At 40.5% G+C, this 15,903-nt stretch overlaps 1 protein-coding gene across 18 annotated transcripts in view; it reads left to right on the plus strand.

Annotated features, from left to right (window-relative positions):
* LOC137108363 (R3H domain-containing protein 1) overlaps positions 1–15,817 on the plus strand; it is a 40,256-nt gene extending 24,439 nt beyond the window's left edge. For 8 of the 18 annotated variants that reach the window (XM_067492803.1, XM_067492805.1, XM_067492802.1 and 5 more), the window contains 13 exons: positions 650–919; positions 1,463–1,617; positions 2,951–3,070; positions 4,372–4,713; positions 4,811–4,937; positions 7,632–7,789; positions 8,300–8,433; positions 10,081–10,184; positions 11,960–12,141; positions 12,775–12,931; positions 13,539–13,636; positions 13,795–13,879; positions 14,621–15,817. In XM_067492803.1, coding sequence (XP_067348904.1) covers positions 650–919; positions 1,463–1,617; positions 2,951–3,070; positions 4,372–4,713; positions 4,811–4,937; positions 7,632–7,789; positions 8,300–8,433; positions 10,081–10,184; positions 11,960–12,141; positions 12,775–12,931; positions 13,539–13,636; positions 13,795–13,879; positions 14,621–14,940 — 2,252 coding nt within the window. In that variant the 3' untranslated portion in view covers positions 14,941–15,817. Of the gene's footprint in view, positions 1–649; positions 920–1,462; positions 1,618–2,950; positions 3,071–4,371; positions 4,714–4,810; positions 4,938–7,631; positions 7,790–8,299; positions 8,434–10,080; positions 10,185–11,959; positions 12,142–12,774; positions 12,932–13,538; positions 13,641–13,794; positions 13,880–14,620 lie in introns of those variants that run through there. The other 10 variants (XM_067492807.1, XM_067492810.1, XM_067492815.1 and 7 more) reach the window with 9 other exon arrangements.
* Positions 15,818–15,903: the final 86 nt, after the last annotated feature.

The following is a 15,903-nucleotide window of genomic DNA, read 5'->3' on the forward strand; positions in this document are numbered from 1 at the left end:
CAAAGCTTAAGATTGCCTGCTCGAAGTGCTTACTCCACAATATGAAGCATTTGTAACTTAGATTATATGAAAGATGTTATTCAATTTGGGGTTATTTTATTTTATCCATGTGTTTTGGTTAAAAATTGTGGGTTGGCCTCTCCTCTCCATTTTGTTCTACATCAATATTTCTGCCGTATATTTTTTATTTTAGTATTATCTTTATAAATGTCAGTTTCCAGTGTTTTCTTTTTTCACAGAAAGGTGAAGCAGTAAACTTTAAACCTCGACTTGAAGTTTTTTGTATAAATTGATGAGACAACTTGTCTATATGGCTGCATTCTCCTGCATTTTCTTTTCCACTCATTTAATAACAAAATCACTATTTTCAGGCTTTTTGGTAAAGCTGCAAAGATACCAGTAACTCCAGCGGTAGCCTCAAGGCCAGTTTGCAATGCAGCCACAAGAGAGGTTGCATTATTAACACCACCGCTGTGAATTTTCTCCCGTCTCATTATCACCATCAGCTTGTTCCACTCATATAAAGCCTGATAGCAGCAAGTTTGTCATTATCTTCACAGAGGCTGAGTAAGGGTCATTATGGGGAATGTACAAAGGAAAGGAAATGGGGCTCACTTTTTTTCTTTTTTTTTTAACTTCCTTTCCTTAGGTTCAGAATCATGCAGTAGCGTTGGTTCTTCATCCAGCTCGCTCTCCCGTCCCCAGCTGCCTCTCCCAGTTTCAGGCTCGTCCCGGTCCAGCATCCCTAACACTCCCCTAATTAATCCAGCCACGGACACCAGAGGCACGGGACATCCTGAGATGATTAAGAGTGTCCCTCCACAGCCACCACCAGCTACAGACACTACAAACTATTACGTTTTTCCATTGGAAGCTTCAGGGATACCACCTGGCAGTGTTCTGGTCAACCCACACACAGGTGCGTAAAACTGTACCTTCAGGTGAACATAAAAAAACGAGGTTTATATAAAACCTTTTTCACCAATTTAAAAACCCCTCAAAAGAACAACTTTAATTTGTTTCTTTTCTCAGGGTCTGTGACCCAGTAAATCTGCCACATTAAATCAAAGCCAGTTTTCCTAAAATAAATTTCCCTATTAGTAATTTTCTGATTTCTTATAAATATTCATGATACTGGAACACAGTTACAGGTTGGCATGGGGCTACACTCAGTTTGTCAGACCAAAGCACGCTGATCAAAATGCATCAAACAGATGGGAGAAATCAGTAAATATTCATCATGTGCCTAACACACAGTTGTGTACTTTTGGGCTACAAATTGCTAAATGTTGCCAAGGTTGTAAATTCTTGTTGATTCTCCTCATGGACCATGTTTGGGTTTGTCCTTCCCTGTCACAGGGAGCATAATTCTAGTGTTTTTCTTATTTATAATGCTGATTTATTTGTGTGTATACAGTTCACATGATGCTGGTTTATGTCTCTTATGAATTTAATTTTAAAGGCAAGCCTTTCATCCACCCTGATGGCAGCGCTGTAGTTTATAACCCAGCCAGCATCTTCCCCACTGCTGGCAGGACCCCGCAGCAGGGGAAAACCCCACAGCAGCCACTCTCTGGCACAAGCCAGCAACAGCCAACCAATCATCTCCACTCCCAGGTCAGTTGATGGATTTTTTTTTTTTTCCTCGTTCATATTTAGACAACAGTATTTATTCTAACTTTTTCTTAACATGCAATTTCTAGTGTTGAAATGGCAGCAGACAGTAACATGGTAGGATTAATACAAAGCAATATATTTTGCCTTTCCAAAGCCAGGGCTTGGGAGTAGTGTTGTCACATGACCAACCAGCAGGTACTGCTTTTATATACACCCTTTATCAGGCATGTGTGGAGATTCTAACAGTACTGAATATCAGTAGCATTGAGGTCTGATGCCATGAGGAGTGCATGTGCAGTGACATGAAGTTCAAAGTACATTGTCTCTTACTGTTGCTGTGTACATTTTATTTGCACATCGCTTCCATCTCTACCCCACTGTGCGTCCTTTAGATACCAACAGGATTCCACCTCATGGTCAAACATTGTGGCAGCAGAGAATCGTAGATCTGAACTTGGCCTCTAATCTTTGTGTGACAAGTAACTATACTTACTGAATAAAAGTAAACGTGAAAGTTCAGTACTTTCCACTGAAATATAGTGGAGGAGAAGCATAAAACACTGTAAGCTGGAAATACTTTGTACACAAAGTTCCACTATAACTATCTGTAACATCAACATTATAAGCAGTCAGCTTAGTAAGCATCCCGATTGCACATCAAATTAGAATAAGGAAAACTTTATTCATTATGAACATTCGCATTTACATTGTTAATTTAAATTCATTGATCCATTCCTGAACTTCTTGGCAGTACTGACAGACAAATGTTAGACTTCAGATTCACTGGCTTTGCTATTAGTGGGCATGATACGGTTGGTCATGTCATTACTCCCAAGCATTAACAAGATGGCCTGTACCAGTGGACAAACTAGCAAAAATGTATGCTATGTGCTCAGCTAGGTGTAATCATTAGATATATGATTAATACCTACAGTAGTGACCAATTTCCTTGGCCAATAAGCATTTTATGCTGTTTTCTCTTTTAGGTTTGCGTGAATGAACACCCCATAGTCATAGTACAAAATTCTCTCTGGGGCATTTTTTTTCCCGGATGCTTCATTAGCTTGACTAACATTAGCTTGTGAAAACTAGCTCCAGATGTTTATTGAAGTTAGGATTTTATACTTCATCAGCTCTTTATCCTCTAGAGTTCCTTTCACCAGACACATTGGTTAGTCCTTATCCTAAAGTAATTTTCTCTGTAAAATCTGTTATTGCTGCAAATTCCCTACTGCAACAAGCATAACAATGTCTGCTCTCATCAGTTACTATAACCTTTGTCAAGTCTCATCTTCTGTCCCTGTGTCCATCTGTGTTTTCCTTCCCTCCTCAGCCGATCTGTCCTCCTCTCCAGCTAACATCTGAGCCTGTCCACAACCCAATGGTCTCTTATCCTCTTCCTCCTCCTCCTTCTCAGTTCCTGCCCGTCTGTCCTAACCAACAGTATAGTGTGGTACAGAACTTCTTTCTTCCATTTAAATATTCTTCTCCCACTTCATCTTCTGTCAGACCTGGCTCATTAAGAGTTATTTATAGGTAAATGAATAAACTTAGACACTTGATGTACGGAAAGTTCTGCTCAGCTTGTGTCAAGCTAAAAAAAAAATGCTTTGAACTCTATTTTGACCCAGGTCTTCATACTGTATCTGTGTGTTCCTTAATATGCGATAGATGAAAATATTATTTAGTTCCTATCGAAAAAGTTTGTTTTTAATTTGCGACTTTACCAAATAGAGTTTAGTATCCACATTGTTATATATTTTGTCAGCATTATTGGTAGTCTGCCTTTTTAACTTCAACACAGTCGTTATTATTCCCCTAATGAACTACATGTATTCCTTTAACGTTTTTAGGTTGAAAGGTATATCTGTATCCACCAGGACCCATTACCCACATATATAGATCATGGATTCACTTAACCTCATTTTTGACCTGGTTTTAGTGAAAGACATGCCTCTGCGACTAATTATGCCTGTGGAAAGTTCCATTAATATTTAATTCATCACCAGATGTTAGTGCTGAATAAACCATGACTAAAAACACAACTTTTCCAACAACATGTCAGAAATGCCTTGGACTAGTGTGTCCTGTTGATACAGATAAATAGTTCACTTCATAGTCAGCTATTCTCTGTAGACTTGGGTCAGATTTAGGCCTAATACAAATTCATAGTTGATTCCCCTACCCCCTTTTTTTCCAAGTGCCCCTACAACCCCCCCTCATTTTTTTGATTTTCATCCCAAAACAGTCGTACAGTAAGTGGCAGTGGTTTATAAAGCACCCTATTAAATCCTACTTAGCCCTTATTTGTTAGAGAGGTCGCATGTAATGAGTCCCTGAGAGTGTAAAAACATGGGATCACCTCTGTAACTGGGTTTGCATTTCTAATGCACACATACTCCCATTACTGCTAACAAACACAGTAAACTAACGTTAGCAGTAGCAGATGACAACCCATTCACCTCCCTAGCGGGACTATCTTGCCCTAACACTCATTTTGTTCGTTAACGTTAGACTTATTGACAGTAGCTGAACCTATTCTTGTGATTTTTTTTTTTTTTTTTAATCAGAAAATACGCATGAAATAACATTAAACTAAGGTTATTGTGTGGTTAATGTATTTTTTTTTATGGGCCAGAATAGAATTGTGACCCAGGTTCTGATTGCCCGTGACCTTGTGCTTTAGATTTATTGCCATCAGCTGTTAGTTTTCATTTACCTTGTCAAGAATTTAACACTTATTTATCTGTCCAGCCTGATGCTCTCAACACCCAGTTCAGTCACATGACCCTGACGCAGCAGCCACCCAGTGAGAGCGGAGCTTCAGATGCTCGCCACTTTCCGACTGTATACCACCACCACCCCTCTACTGTGGTCATGCAGGGGGCTCCTCCACAGCAGGTTGCTGGCTATGTGGTGGCAGGTCCATCAGGAGGACACCCAGGCATGCTGCAGAGTCAGCCTGTCCCCCTTCCAACCCCAGGCCCCAACCCCTCATATCCCAGCGCTAACCCAGGTCCTGCTGCTTTTCCTGGCTCCACACTGAACCAGCCGTTACTCCAGCAACACACGTACATCCAGCAGCCTGTCCAGCAGGTATGGACATGAACTGTTATATCATGCTGGCTCAGCTCGCGAATGCAGTAATCATGATTCATTATACAGTCCTTGATTTTGTGTTTGTCACTTACAGATGTCCACATGTTACTGCTCTTCAGCCCAACACCCACACTGTTCCAGCCAACAGCAGCACTACCGGCCCCATGTCAACCCACTGCCCTATAACTGCCCTCAGAACCAAAACCTGCCCCAGCAGCAAGGTATAGACATCTTCATTATAAATAAGATATACCTTAACTGTTTACTGATTAGTAAGTCATTATTTTCCTGCATTACGTTAGCTTTTACAGCAGCTGTCAAAAATTTTCTAGGATTGAATAAGATAAGAGCCACATAACATCCTATTCTAAAAGGGTCTGACTATCATTAAATCCTACTCAACACTCTGTTGTATGATGAACACAGCTCGATAACAAATAATTTCAGTTTTGCATTATTTCTACAGCTTTCTGTGATAAATCCAAAGCTACAACTTGATGTTCTAAAGACAAATCAAAGACTGTTTTAATGAGCAGGAACCACAGTCTCTGATGTGAAGCAACTGATTTTTCCTTTTTCAGACTTCATGTTGTCAAGAGCAATGCCCAACCTTGCTGTTATATCAATGGGCTTTGGGAACTTCCCTCTTGCAGCTCTCAGATAGTATTTTGTTGTTGTTCTTGTTTGTTTCTTCACAAGGGAGCTGCGTCAGCTGCAGTCCAACCGCTCCAGTGAAGGACATACATTTTTTCCTTCCTTTCCTCTGTGTTTGTTTTTACGAGTTCAGATGTCTCCCCAGGAGTCATCCACTTGATTATTCTTTTTCTGTTTTTATTCCTTCACCACAGGAGTTGAGATTGTTAGCTCCTGTTCAGCCTCTCGCTCACACACACACACACACACACACACACACACACACACACACACACACACACACTTGGTTTTAACTGTATGTAATCTTGCTACAGCTGTAACTTGTACAGCCTCTCTTTATCACACTCATACACACAAACACAGTGCCGCATACACATCCCTGTAAGTGGCTGCGGCACTATTCTGTCATCTGTAGGCTGCAAATGCAGCTTCCCTGCTGGGGACCCGGGGAATAGACAGCGGACAAATGAAGCTGACCTACAAAGCCAAAGGGCAGCAATTATTTCTCAGGGAAAAAAATGACTTCAGTGCCTCTTTTCCCTTCTGTTTTTGCATTCATTTAAAAAAAACACACATAAGCCCATCTAAAGGTAAAGCTACTGCAGCATTGGCTGCACATAGAATAAAAAAACTATGAGTGGAAATTCTCTGATGGCCCTGTTCACAGAGGAACCTGCAGAGGTTTCCACACTCTTGCATCAGACAGTCACCACCACCACCACAGGGCTTTGGCTCCAGTCATAGACATACTAAGAACACATCCTATAATACATGTGAAGGATTTGTCTTTCTTTCTCTTAAATGTAAGCTGATGCTAGATGTTAGAACAGTGACCCACTCCACTGTGAACTTGCTTGGAAAGAAAAGCAAATGTAGAGCTTAAATAGTTGATCAATTAGTCTTATATATTATCGCTTAGGACTGATGGTCACATTATCATTGGCTTATACAGTAAGAATTATAATAAGCATTTTTGACAATTTTCTCTGGTGCACAGTCTGTATAGTGGTATTTCTTATGCTATGACTAATTTTGGGCAACATTATCCTGACTGATTAATCTGCAAAGAAGGAGGACTGTGCCGATTCTGAGAGGCGGGATGCGGGGCCGGGACGCTGTCTGAGAGGCCTCTATGAATCTCACAGTGAACCGGTCTCTTTTTCAGCCCCTCATTGCTCTCCCCATGTCAAAACTGTCCGCAAAATAATCTGTAGAGGTGGGAATCACTATGATGAAGAAACAACTGTAAAACTGGCTGTCGATACAGGATGGAGTGTGCATGAAGGGCAAAAATTCCTTTAAAATCAGTCTCAGGCTGTCCTCAGTGGATGACTCTAATCCCCAAGCTGTACAAAACGGAATGGTCAGTAATGTCAGGTTATTATTGGCCTCTGGAGGAATTTTCTAAATCTTAGTCACCCCTCATCTGCTGCCTGCTGAAATGGACTAAAATTGTGTGCATTTGATATTACGGTCATTTCATGCTTGGTTTGTGAGTGAAGGTGGGAGACGAGGGTGGATAAAAATAGTCCTCGCCCCCTCTGTTCCTCACGGAGCACTTTCATTGTCTAGTTGTACTTTTCTCTCAGGGTGGCAGACTGTAAAGACACCTTCACAAAAGGACGTCCTCTCCTTTGTCAGTTGGATTACCGCATGCGTGTGTCATGAGGGACAGTATTTTCAAATGTCTTTTTTGTCACCTTGACATTTAAGTGTCTTATCAACCTCCACCCCCAGTTAACATTAACCGCCATTTTAGCCCATTCAGAAAATGGCCGGCTCTGCATGACTCTGTATTGTCTTTTGTGTCCTTTTCTTTGGATTCTCTAAATTGTTTTTTAACAAGTACTGTAGAAATGTGATCCATTTTCGGTTTACCCCCTGAACTTAATCACTCGTTGAAGTGGAAGGTTTTTCTTTTTCAGGCTGAGGAGTGGCTCAACCACTCAGGTTGCAGGTTCAGGCTGCCACAGGCTAAATCGAACATATTGACTTTCTCGATCATTACAAGTGCTTTAAACCGGCCCAGTCTGCTGCTTGTTGTCCTAGTGCAGCTTTGGTGTATCTTGACTGTGATTGTTTTAACAAGCAAACTTTATTTTAAAAAATGTTAAAAAAAAAAAAGATTCTACAGTCCTAATAACTTATCCCTTCTCTTGCTTTTCTACTTAGTTTTTTTTTCTCGTTATTATCACCATGTTCCTATCAGGAGGCTCTTTTCAGTCAGTCACAGTGTTGTGCCTTTTCTCAATATGCCCTAGTGCACCAAGCCGTGATGCCAAACCAAGCGTCCAGCTACCAGACCGTAGTGGGCGTGCAGCAAACACCTAACCTCACTCTCACTGGCAACCAGCAAAGCAATATGGGCAACCAGATGCAAGGCATGATGGTCCAGTACCCTCCAATGCAGTCTTATCAGGTATTTTCTTGATTACATGCTTCTGTGAGCTTTCCCTATGAGGTCAGATGGATTAATAATACCAGTCTAAAAATAGTACAATCTCATTTTGTTCTGAATGAAATTTGCTGCTCTTGAGGCAATTGATGTTTTCAAAGAACAAAAGATGCTAAAATAAGTGCATGCACTGAAATAATGGAGAATACCAGTGCTGACTACTGGACTATTTGCATTTTAACATTAAAGAGAATAAACAAAAAAGCAGTGGATATTCAAATGTCGAGTGCTCACACAGGAAAAAAGTACATTCCCATGAAGTTAATAGCTTCTACGCTGCCCTTCATGACAAGCGAAAAAACAAAGATTTTTTTATTCTTTTTTTTCTCCATTTGACAGATATTAAAGATGATTCAATAACTGTCTACATTTTTATTCTAGCACATTTAAAGGCCAGTTTTCTGTATTAAATGGCTTTATTTGCATGATTTCCATTTTTACCTTCTGTTTCCAAATGTGTGTGTGTGTGCATAGCAGGTTTCTGTGCCACAGCAGACGTACCAGCAGCCAGTGTTTGTGTCCTGCCAGCCAGGACAGGGGGCAGTGGCTGTTGCTGGCATGCAGCCCTGCTACAGCTTGCTCCCCCCTAACCAGCATACCACCATGAGGTATGATCACAGCAACATTCTTTACTTGTTCCCCTGTTGCAAAAATAATTATGGACAGTTTTTTAGACAAAACAAAACCACTTGAGTTTGCAAAGGGAAGATGTGATGAGATGAGGGATGTGATGAGAGGTCCCAGTAGTCTGACAAAAGGATAAATCCTTTAATGCTTTAATTAAGAAAATAATCTGGAGACATCAATAGTGCAAATAACTTTTGAATAATTAATTTTATAGAGAATTTCTAAAGCCTTTAGTTTTGTTTGTTGTTTAGGGGGAATAAGAAATTGTTTAGTTATGTTACCCAGTGAAGCATCTTCAATTGTATAAAGGCTTTGATGTATGGTTGACATTAGTTTAAGGTGGATTTCATTCTTTGTATTAATATGATTTCTTTGATAACCCAGTTTACGCTGATGTGTTTATTAAAGGCCTTTTTTTTTTTGTTCTAGGGTTTTTGTGTTTTTCTTTTGTTTTTTTAATGCTCCAAAATTAGCATAAGCTCTGTTTACACTCATGATAAACCTGTTCTGATTTATGTTGATCCTTTATAGAAGTTTCTAATGGCTGATGTTGCTTTCATCGGGGCCAGATTGAATTATTAGCTCAGCTGTACTGCTTTGTCCCAGAAACTGATTTGCACTTACTTGATGCTGATTCTCACTCCCAAAGGTGCCTCGTATTTATAGACCTAACAGGTCCGATGAGTGAATCCCCAAAGCAGCTCAGAGCCAAGGTCATCTGTGTTCACCGTAGTTATTACCACAATGCTTTTGATGAACCGAGTTTGAGTCTAGCTGATATATGTCTACTCTGAGACCCTCTCAAAGAGCTGTAGTCATTTTTCTCGACTACTCTGCTGCTGTGAAGTGGTATGGAGCTCAGTGCTCCCTCTCATTATATCTGATTGATAGAACTAGTTCACAGAAAGCCAAACATGTAATTAGTTTCTACCTCTATGGACCGAATCAATCTGGATACTGGTGAGCGGAGCCCTACTGGGACCACCATGCACATATACATAAACACCAGACATGAGCACAGCAACCTACGCAGTCATCACCTGCAGAAGAACAATGCAAAAGAGCACATGCAAGGAGAGGTCGCTCTCTTTGTCCCAGCTGTGAAATGAGGCCGCTTTTAGTAGGACAACCAGTGTGGAAATGATTTATGTGCTAGCATTTTAAGGGCTCACTCGTCTCCCACGAGGACTGACGGTCCACCTGCAGCCCACTTTTTCACCAGCTGTACACGAGTCCTTGCAGGCAGGTTCCTTGCGTAGCAGAGCGCCTACTTTGCAGATTGACTTAGAGCTAAATTTCAAGTGTAATACCTTTGCTGCAGTATTCAGGTCTCAGAAGTCATGGAGATGTCTGTGCTGATTCTAGAAGTGAAGGAATTTTCTCAACACTCTAAAAGTCTATTTAGCTGTGGGCGTCATATTTAAATGTTAAGTGTCAAATATTCAGCAGATGCAACATCTGAAAACAGTAAAATAAATACCAATCAGCGTTTCCTATTTTTTTGTCTCACGTACAGTCCACCAAACCCCAAAAAAAGTTTTTTACTGTAAGATAATAAAATGCATTCTCACGTTAAAGGAACCGTAATGCTGCAGAGTCCCTCAAATACTGTGTGTTTACATTTCCAGCTCCACAGTGAGTTTCCTGCCGACCCCCATGATGGAGCAACTCCACTTTCCTCAAACCTCATCCCCCTGTGTCTCCCAGCAGCACCCAGGCCAGCAGTTTGCAGGTACCCTTACCTCTGAAGCATACTCACAGACCAGTCAGAGTCTAGATTCAGAAACACACAGATCAGTAGGATCATGCAGTAAATGGAGAATATTCACTTTTGTTTCTAAGATTAGCTGCCCTGGAGATTTCCTATAACTACCATCGCTCAGACATTTTTTTATTTTTTCTTCTCTCTTATTGTCAATAACCGCAGACTGTGTTCCTTCATAGCTATGGCTCACCCCTTCATAATGAAATAATCTTCCCTGAGTTTACTTTGCCTTTGTATTGCGTCAGAATCATGATTAGATTTACACTGCAGATTTTCAAAATGAGAAAGAGTGAGGCGTGGTGATCACTGCTCCCTGGGGTTTTGATAAGTAAAACTGATTTGCACATCCTTCTCTTCCACCAGAGCTGGACAGAGATTAAACCTCTGGGAAGTTGACTGTTGTCACCAACTTATTCAACATTTTTATATTGTACAGTTAAAGCAAGAATTCACTGATGTCATGACTCCTCAGATTAAGGTGTTGGCATGTTCACCGTGTGTATTGAAATTCACAGATTGTATTACCATATTTTACATGGCTTAGAAAGGATAATTAGTTTAATGAATTGGTTCTGAAGTGTGAGAGGAATAAAGTAACATTTTATCTGCTGTTGTGTATCTGCAGATGTATGTTTGCATATGTACTGATATGATATTTTGTGATAACGTATATATTGACATAAAAAAAAAACAGGTAAATTTAGAACCGTCTTGTTTTTGGTTTGTGACCAAGATACGGTGTAAAACGGAGAGTTTACAACGTGCATATCAGTGTTTTCCTCTTTGTTAATTAGCTGACACACAGCACACCCTGATACAGAGTTAACTGCAGTAGACTAACACAGAATGAAATGGGTTTTTTGCATAACAAATAATCAAGTAAATGGGACAAAACTAGCAAACGGTCTGAGAAATGTACGTATAAATATAATTTAAAAATCAATGAAACATGTCTACTTTTCATGTATTCCCAATTTTATATTGGCCCTTTGAGAGCTTACAGAATTTCCATCTGGGGCCCAGGTGGGACAGCCTCACTAATGACCTTTATTATTCATGTCTGATTGTTATGGGAGAGCAATGGACAGGACCGTCATTTCCAGTCCATCGGTAATGAGGTCAGATGAAGGTCTCACGGCGGCCTTACCTACAGAGTTGCCAGTAAACATTTTTAATTGGCTAGGCCAGCCAGAAATAATCTGCAGATTAAGTCAAAATATCCATTGTCCTTGCAAGTGTTATTAGGTGTTATTTAATAAATCAACAGCAGCATCAGCTGTGCAAAGTTTGCAAAATGGTTTACCACCTTATATGAAATTAATTCCATGGATATATAGATTTTATTTTTTTATTTACAGCAGATCAGTTGTCATATATCACAGTGTCAGAAACTAATTAGATAATTGGATCTCCTGGATTATCACAGAGGATTTAGCAAAAAAATAAATGGAATGGACTCTGTTATTGCCACTGCCACTATTATTGCCACTACAGATGTGCCCTAATCAAGGCATTTAAAACCTAATTGCTCAACAGCTAACGGTGTGAGAGCAGTGTTTTCACTGATGAGGTGTTTAGCTCAACAAAAGTGCTGAAAAACAAATTTTAAGGAAACACAAGTCTGTCAGTTTACTCAGCTATGTAAATGATGAGTTTATGTGAAGACTTAAACGGAAATAATGTTTCGCCTTAACTCAGAACCAACCTTGCGTTTTTGTCTTTTTCTAAATTTGCATGTAAAGGGTTGTTGCCACCGGCCCCCGGTAGTGGCATGGTAATGCTGCAAATGACAGCGCCCTCCTGCCAGCAGCCCCGGGCCCCCTCCCCCTGCCAGAGGAAGCCGCCCAGCCACAAACACCCAGGCCCTGAACACCAGCGTAGCCACAGGCCAGTGGAGCTCACTATGCCCCAAGACAACACCCAGGTACAAACACTACCCAACAGCTTTGATTCGTAGAGGACAGTCATAAAGTAATGTGTTTCAGCGTGATATTTATAACCTTTTAAAATACCTTATTGAGGTTAAAAACATTTAATTCGCTTAGTGGCCCAGAGGGTTGAACTTGACAACCACAATTTACAAATCATTTTAAATTCAATTATAAATCTGTTCAAGTAATAGGGAAATACACTACACCTATGTGTCAGAAAGTTAGGACAGTCGCACCAATGCAATTCGAAAGCCAATTTACTCAGGTTGTCTCAGTCTGACAGTGATGTGAGAATTGTCCCCTTTAGCCAAAACCAGCCTCCCTGCAGCTCCAGGCAGGTTAAATGTTGTAGTAAATAGGCTCTGCAAATTAAGTCGACGCCACTGTAACCTGAAAATGAGGAGAGAATAGTCCTTAGCATTAGGGTGTAATGGTACATTAGGGGGACTAATGTGGTAAGAATGGTACATTAAAGCAAGAAATTGAACAACGAAATGACTTTGCAAAAGGAAGATAAAACCAAGGGTGCTATTTTTTTAAATATTTTTTTATTTTTTTTTAATGAATCAATGTGTTTGTGTGCTTCCCCTTTTTCTCTTACCACACTGTTGGTGTTTTGTGTGTAGAGCAGCCTGCCCTCATCTCCGGCACTTACTCCCTCGCCAGGCCAGCCGCCCACCATCAAGGGCCTCCCATCAGGCATCCCACCCATCCAGGTTATGGCCCACCACCCGCACCACCACCATCCGCCGCTCCATACATCCTTATGCCACAATGGACAAGGTGAGCAACACTTTGTCGACATGCGTTTCTGCTCACTCACACACCAATGATATGCTTTCTAAGATGGCAGCTGTCTTAACTAGCTATATTTAAGCATCAGTCCTGATTGCACACTGGGATATTTAGAGAAATAAGCAATCAAAATAACTTGCCCATCTTGGTAGGTAGCTAGTAAGCTTCTGCCAAATGAAGATTTTTAGATTAGTTAGATTTACCTCACTCTATTTAACAAATTTTATAGCTTAAAAAGTTATTGCATATCTGACATATGAGAGCCAACAAGCTATAAAGAGGAAAAGGTTAAAAACTAATACCGTACAAGACCACATATATTTGGTTAAAACTATGCTTCCTTACTGTTGTGGTAAATGTTAAAGTTATTAGCAGTTAGGTTGTAGACAAAACTAAATCAAATTTCCTGCTGTTTCTTTAAAATAGATGTTTCTCAAATTATGGAAACAAAATCAATACAAAATATAATAGCTGGGCTTGTAAAAATAATCAGTGTTTAAAATGTCCAATCAGCACAAACATAAATACTCAACAGTAGATGCTCTCTTTTGGATTTGTACCTATTGAGTAACTTTGCTTTGGTTTTTATGTTCAGGTGAAGCACACTACTCTCTCCTGGGCCAGCCTCTTCAATACAAACCCTCAATCAGACCGCCGCTTATTCACACTGCCCATATGGTGGCCAAACACCAGGTCAGTAAGTGTTCTATTATCTCGTAGGTAAAATGTTCTATTTTGTTTTTTCATAAAACAATTATTTCAATTTTGTTCGTTTATTGCATTTCAGATCTGCAAACTCTCCAACAAAATTTCTTTCCATTATTCGCTTTTAACTTCCTCTGTCTACTTAGGGTCCACTGGGGGTTTGGCGTGGCGGTCATGGGAGGAAGGCCAGCAGAAAATCTCTTTCTTCAGATCTCAGTGTAGGTGAAGCAGGTAATAGGAAGTCCTGAGGGAGGCTTGAGTTTAGTGAACCTTGAGTTAACAGCAGTCATTTTTACATATCAATCGACTGGGAGTTGACCACAAAAAGAACCACCAGTCACACTAATATATTATGGAATATTTTCTATTGAGTTTTATTGAGGTGTTAAGGCAAGCAGTTTCTAAAAACATGCAGTCCATACCCGTGGAAAAGCATCTGTTTGTGATTGTAAGCAGAATAAATTACAGACGGGGCAGAATCCACACCTGGCAGTGGAACCTGCAGCCCCGGCGGTATTTGTGCCGAAAGAAATGTGCTGATTATTTCAGATACCGCGTCATATTTTTTGCACTCACTGGGAGATTTTTTGCTATATTCAGGTGCTCTTGTCAACAGTTCCACTAGTACAATCAACAAGAAGGGGGGCCTATATGCAGCCCTATGTGTCAGTGGAAAGTTCGTTGCCTTGCTGCTTCTTTTTAGAAAATTTGAGAAAAGCAGAGCTACACTGACAATGGTGCATTTTAAAAAATTTAAACAGTAAAAACACAACATTCAAGTGAGGTTTTTGTATAATTTTGCCTGAGCACACTGAGACAGTTTGACTGTCCTTCCACCCTAAAGCCTTAAAGCTGACAGCAACAGTTTATTGAAGCCTCCCGATGGAGCAGGTCTGATTTTCCTTTTAACCCGTGACAGTTGTTTTATTTACTGGCTCCACTGCTCACCGTGCTGTCTGTGTGTGTTTGCAGTGAGCAATCAAATCCTGGAAGTGACAGATCCTCCGGAGGGGTTCAGCTGTACAGACTCCCATCACCTCCTGGCAGAGCTCTGCAAAGGGGGCAAATTGATCCAGCGGCTATCTGACCATCAGCCCCAGCTGTGCAACACAACCAGAGACGCTCCTGGCAGAGACCTGGCCTCATCATTCTCTATCTTTGCCATGCTCCCCTCCAGATATGCTGCTCCAAGCACCGCGCTCCACCACGGCAGCCCCCAGGCCACATTTAAACTCCGAACTAGTACCAGACACAAAGCGGAGCTGTGTGACTTGGACAAGTCTGGCTCATAGCTGCTAAGATCTTGCTGCACCTAAGGAGCGCCACATGAACGCACACCAACCACCTGCCTCTGCTGCCTCCGTCTGGACTGTCTCCCAGACTCTGTCCAAATCAAAAACAGTATCAGAGTGAAAGTTCACTCTTTTTTTTCTTTTGTTTTAGTTAGTTTATTTCTTTTATTCTTTTTTTTTGTTTTTTTTTTCCTTGCCAACGGGTCTGCGCAGGGGTGAAAGTGAACCCCACCTACCGGTTCGGTTTGTAAAGATGCATCCGAGGCTGCTAAACCCATTTCAAGGTCCCCCTCTACTCTAAAAATCTAGCTTGTGGTTCAAAAGTCAAAATGTTCAGAGAGTTTGGGGATTTATTTGCAAGCTAAGATTTTAGTGTCTCCACTGTGGCTATTATAATAGCAGATGTGTATGAGTGCAAGCACCATATGAAGCCAAACGTACACATAATCTACGTGTTTGTAGTTCAAGAATGTTTTCGTGCCTACTGTTTAAAATTTGACAGTATCATAGCATTTGAATTGAGCATTCATATCAAAGCAAGTGTTTTATTGAACTGTGATCAATAATTCTATCAGGTTGACTCATAAAGTTGAGCAGCATTTATGTCACATCCTCCCGACAATACATTGGGGCAGCACCTGCACCATGTGAGCCCACACATAAACACTGAATATTAGATATATACTACCTGAATTATTTAAAGTCACTTTTATACACCGTGAATGTTGCATTTGCACTGAAGTGATTATCATGATGGAGATTTGATTGGTATTGGACAGGGCCTGGATTTTCTTTTAACCCTTCGTATCTGATTGTTGCACTCAGCCAGGCCACTTTCTTTTATATTTAATTAAAATGTTTATATGCACAAGAAAAATGCAATCGAGTGTGTCACTCTACTTGGCTTCTTTACTCCTCCTTTTTTTTTTTTTTTTTTTTTTTTTTTTTTTTTTTTTTTGAGAT

This window comes from Channa argus, chromosome 23 (assembly GCF_033026475.1).
Source record: "Channa argus isolate prfri chromosome 23, Channa argus male v1.0, whole genome shotgun sequence".
In the NCBI taxonomy this organism is placed as follows: Eukaryota; Metazoa; Chordata; class Actinopteri; order Anabantiformes; family Channidae; genus Channa; species Channa argus.